The sequence below is a fragment of the Silene latifolia genome, chromosome 1, assembly GCF_048544455.1.
Source record: "Silene latifolia isolate original U9 population chromosome 1, ASM4854445v1, whole genome shotgun sequence".
Lineage (NCBI taxonomy): Eukaryota > Viridiplantae > Streptophyta > Magnoliopsida > Caryophyllales > Caryophyllaceae > Silene > Silene latifolia.
Window position 1 is genome coordinate 10,844,625 of NC_133526.1, and position 5,337 is coordinate 10,849,961.

Here is a 5,337-nt window from a genome sequence, read left to right on the forward strand (position 1 = left end):
GTCCAAAATAGTATTTGAACAAAAACTTTTACCTTCATTCAAAGAGACCCCAATTAGATTAGAGGCTGACAATATAAGCGAGCAGTGCGATTGAATGGATGAGCTCAGCTCAGCTTCTGTTTAAACCCCTCCCAATTGCAGTTGGTACTTCTTCATATATACTCCGTATTACCTAATCATATTTAGAAATTAGAATCCAACAAACCTAGCTAGAATCACGTTTAACACCTTAAAACGTGTTTTCTAGACCTAAAAACAGAAAAAAGTAGTCTTAATTTAAGGAATATTCCTTTGGCTTAATGGCATCTAATTATAATTTTCAGCGTAAATTAAGAGCTAATCTCTCCATAATACATACCTATAAATACCCATCAGCTCAAATCCATCAAAAATATAGTATCAACACCAATAACACACAAAAAGAAAGTGCTAACAATATCGTCATAATATCCATAATGGAGGGTATTATTGGGATTTTCGACTTTGATAAGACGATCATTGACGTCGATAGTGATAATTGGGTGGTCGATGAATTAGGGTTTACAAAGCTCTTTGATAAGCTTCTTCCTACCATGCCATGGAACACACTTATGGATACAATGATGAAAGAAATTCATGCACAAGGATGTAGTATTGATCAAGTTTCCGAGGTTTTAACAAGGGTTCCGATTCATCCTCGTGTTGTGGCAGCCATCAAAGCCGCGCATGCTATGGGGTGTGATTTAAGGGTTGTGAGCGATGCAAATACATTCTTCATCGAGACCATATTGAGTCATCTCGGCGTAAGGGATTATTTCTCCGAAATTCACACAAACCCGAGTTATGTCGATGAACAAGGGAGATTAAGGATACTTTCTCATCATCAAGATTTCGACAAGTCTTCTCATGGATGTTGTAATCCATGTCCTCCAAATATGTGCAAGGGAGAAGTAATAAAAACGATACTACTCGAGGAAGCGAACAAGAAGATTATCTATTTAGGAGACGGATGTGGAGATTATTGTCCGTGTTTAAAACTAAGGGATGGTGATCATGTTATGTCAAGAAAGAACTTCCCGGCTTGGGACTTAATCTTTGGAAACCCAAGTTTGATTAAAGCCAAGATACATGGATGGAGCGATGGAGCTGAGCTTGAGCAAGTTCTACTGTCTACAATCCAAGAGATTAACTTGGCTCGATTCCTTAATGTTGATTTAGGAGATCGAACATTGGCAAGAAGCGATGATTTATTGACGAAGCTACCAACCGGAGTAGAATTAGCCTCTCCCCTTCTTGTTAGAAGCAGAAGCTGATAACTTAATAAATCCCCCTCCCCTTATTATTACGATTATTATTGGATACATCTCAAAATTACTAATAATGTTTTTCAAATTAAACATTGCTTCCTTCCTTCCAAATTAAACACCTCATATTTATTAATTACGAACTCATTGCATCCTTCCAAATTAAACACCTCATATTTATTGTGAGACCACATTATACACCTCAAAGACTCTAATAGAGCACCAGAAATTAATACTTTGTAAATTTGCTTACTTTACTTTTTTAACTACCTAATAAAATTATAAATTATAAATTAAAATTATGCAAATTCTATCCGATCAAGGTGATAAAGTTATTTGTAGAACTATCACCAAACTTATGGAAATTTTATCCAATCAAGATGATAGAGTTATCTTAGTATATATATATAAAAAAATTTTAAAATAAAAAGCTAAAATGATAAGAATTTTTAAAACAATTGTAGACCACTCAAACGAGTTGGATGGGTCGGCTGGTGAGGCGGTTCATACATGTTAAACTCGAATACGGGTCAGACTAAATATAGGTGGGCTTATACAGGTCACAGGTCGAGGTAAAATCAGAATACATGTCAAAATATAGATTGGTATGGTATATTTTATTTGTCAAAAGCAATCATATTCAATAATAATAATATTATAATTAATATTACTTACTGTTCCGGGTGTAATTCCAGAGCAGATATTTGTTACCACCCGTGCTTGTAGAATGACGTCTTTGGTTGAATCCTCCTTTCGGTCTCCTGAAACGATGAACAAACTGAGGGCTCGGCTTTGGACCGAGCGAACTCACTCCGACGCTCAAGTCAGTAAACTTAGAGAGATAAGTTGTTGTTACTTGGCGAAATATATATTGTAGAGAGATAAGGAAGATATTACCAGATGAATAGTGATTCTTAGGTTAAATTGTGGATCCTTTCCTCAATGAGGGTTGAGGAGTATTTATAGACTTTCACCTTTTGTCACGTAGTGGCCAAGTGGCTAGCAGGTGGAAAGACTGATCTACCCTCGGCCGAGGGACCCATGGCGGGCCGGCGGGCCCTGTTGACCCGCCGCCGAGGGGTCTTGGATATGAGTTCGCGGATGTGTGCCCCGGCTGGCTAGTTGTCCTAGCCGAGGCACAAGAGACTGGCCGACAGGCTTAAGTTAGGTTTTGTCTAAGCCGTTGACTTCTTGTGAATATCTTTGACCTTGCTCAATATGTTGACTTGGTCGGGGTGCGAGAATATGCCCCATCAATTTGCCCCCAGCGTAGTCTATGCCGTGGTATGGGCTCCGATGTCAGTTGAGCGTATATTCTGCGCAAGTAAAAATTTTCTGTCCCGGCTTCTTCTACCTCGGCATGGTTCTGCTTAGGCCGTACCATATCCCCCCTCCACATGGATGCGTAAAGGGCATCCGATGTGGAAAAGAGAGTGACGCCGGCCGAGACCAGGGTTGAGAGTGCTTGTTGTTTTGATTGCCCCCCACCCGTGCTACATAGCTTGGTTGATCATGTGGCGGAGGAGAACGAGATACTTAGGAACTTGTTGATGAAGATGAATAGGCAGAGAGATATGAAGGGGCGTGTTGAAGACGCTTGGTCACTGTTGCATTGATTGACCTTCAATCATTGCAACGATTGACATTCCGTGGTTGCATGTCCGACACGTGTCCGTTCGCCGATTGGTGACGTTTCATGGGTCGTGCCCTGATTGGTCCTTCTTCATGGGCTTCCCCTATAAATAGGGCAGTTAGCCCCTGAAATTGGGCACCAATTTCATTCTCTCTAAAATTTTCTTCTCTCTAAACTTTCAAGGGCTTCTTTCTCTTCTAATCTTCAGAGTCGTTACCTCGGCTAGTGCTCTTTTTCAAGGTAAACAAACAAATTTTTCTCTTTTTAACTTGTAAGTTTTGTTGTAAACATGTCTTCTGCTGATGCCGGACCTAGTAAACCTACGCCGGGGGGTTCCCCGTCGCGTCTTGATGAGGAGGGGATGCTAGACGCCATCCCGATAAGGTCCGGGGGCCCTAGGTCTCCTTCTCCCGAAGTTGACCCAAAAGTTTTGGAGGATTGGGAAGACGATGATGATGTTGATGATGATGACGATGATGCTGAAAGGGCTCGTCCTAATGAGGGGAGCCAGTATGTCATGGATCACGGCGACCCTTGTAAGGTCGGCCCGACCGTACTTGGACCCATAAGTTCGCCATTGTTCCGTGAGACATTTTTCGAGGGTCATTTCTACTTTGGCAGGGGATACAAAATTGTTATCCCTGAGGAGGGTCAGGCCGTTTGTTGCCCTCCACCGAGTTGCACCGGCGTATACATCCGGCACCTGGAGTACGGGCTCCGGTTTCCGCTGAATGATTACGTTATGGCCATCATTAGAGCCATGAACGTCGCCGTGGCCTACCGCACCCGTTGGCTATTAGGACCATAGTCGGCTTTGTCCGCTCTGTCTCTTCAAGGGGAGGTCCCAACGGTTAATTTATTCCGTCGGCTTCACCACCTTCGGTCGTCGTTCTTTGGTCGCGTCGGATGGTACAACGTGCAAATGGAGCCGGGTTACGTCTCCGTTGATAAGCTTTCTTCTGTAAAGACCGGAAAGATCGGTGGGTGTACATTGAGGTGCCGGATGACTATCCGCGCCCGGTCCTTCCAAAGACTAAGTTAATTTGCGGTGCGAGACTAAGGCGGAGCATGACGAGATGGGTCACCCGGAAAAAGCTTAAGATGGACGCCAAGAAGGTTCCTCTTACTGCGAATGAGAAGTCGCGATGAGGCTTTTGAGGCGGACAAGAGTGGGGTGCCGAAAAGATGGATTCCCCAACGCGATCATTCTTCGGGATGAGCTGCTCTGCCATGTCGGCCACATACCGGCCCTAGCACAGGGTGAGTGGGGTCGGTGTGAGGCCCATCTCTGCTCTCAATGTTTTTCCATTTTGAACTTTGATTTATTCCTCGCTTAACTCTTGCTTTGTTTCTCTTGCAGATCATTTTGGCTCTAACCTGTCTGAGCGTATTCTTAAGAGAATGGGGCTGCGCAAGGATAAGACCGTTGCTGATTTGCATCCTAAGGCTCTAGCCCGTGATCGCAGAACGTCGCCGAGTGATCTCATGGATCAGCGGCTGAAAGGCTTGAATGTGGAGGCGGCCCAGGCGAAGGTTGTTAGTAACATGCCGCGCCGGACGCGGAAAACAAAGTCTTCGGCGGTGACGGCGTCGACATCAATTCCACCTCCCATCCCTTCAGTCCAGAAGGAGACGGTGGTGATCGTTGACATTACCAATGGGGGGGGACTCCGATGAGGAGGGATCTCCCCTTGTCCGTAAGAGGAAAGAGCCACCCCTGCCGCTAATGCTTCTACTGCTGCCGGCAAGGAAATGCGTCCTCCGCCCAAGAAGGCCAAGCATGGTATAGATTTATCCTGTGGCTCAGACTTAGCCGGTTCATTAGGTATGTCCATGTATGTTGACACGGATGCTTTAATTGAATTTTTGTAGATCAACCGCTGCCGTCTACCGGTCACACCATTGAACGGCGTGCCGAGAAGAAAACTGCGCAGGCAAGTGGTCAAGACGCCACCGTTGTCACCTCTTTCCCGAAGCCTACCCCCTCCGTTAAGTCGGAGGGCCTAAGTTTGATCGAGTCCCCGGCGGTGTGGGCTAATACGGCCGTGCTTTTATTGTGGAGCAAGAAAGACCATTGCCGACGCCGCCCTTACAGCTCGAGCGGCTAAGGCTTGAACTCGACGCGCGAACAAGGAGGCTAAGAGGGCCAAGGCCGAGGTCAAGAGGCGTCCGTCTTGAGAGAAAACTCGGGGAGGACGCTGAAAAAGAGGTCCTTCTTTGAGAGAGCCAAGACCGAGGCCGCGGCGGCCGAAGCCGCTAAGTCGGGCCGGAGGGGCGTGACCTTGTTCAGAAGCACGCCGACCTTTACCGTACGCAGAGGGACGAATGGAGGGGCATGTTTCAGGCCCAGGGGAAGGTGGTTCGGAACAAGGATGCTATCATTACCCAAAGGGAGGAGGATATTGAGACGCTCCAAACCGT

General features: G+C 45.7%; 1 protein-coding gene across 1 annotated transcript; it reads left to right on the plus strand.

Moving 5' to 3' along the window:
* The first annotated feature begins 422 nt into the window (after positions 1–422).
* Positions 423–1,319, plus strand: LOC141649996 (inorganic pyrophosphatase 1-like). Its single transcript, XM_074458661.1, has one exon. It carries the CDS (start codon positions 456–458, stop codon positions 1,290–1,292), a length of 837 nt encoding a protein of 278 aa, XP_074314762.1. The 5' UTR covers positions 423–455; the 3' UTR covers positions 1,293–1,319.
* The last annotated feature ends 4,018 nt before the right edge of the window (positions 1,320–5,337 follow it).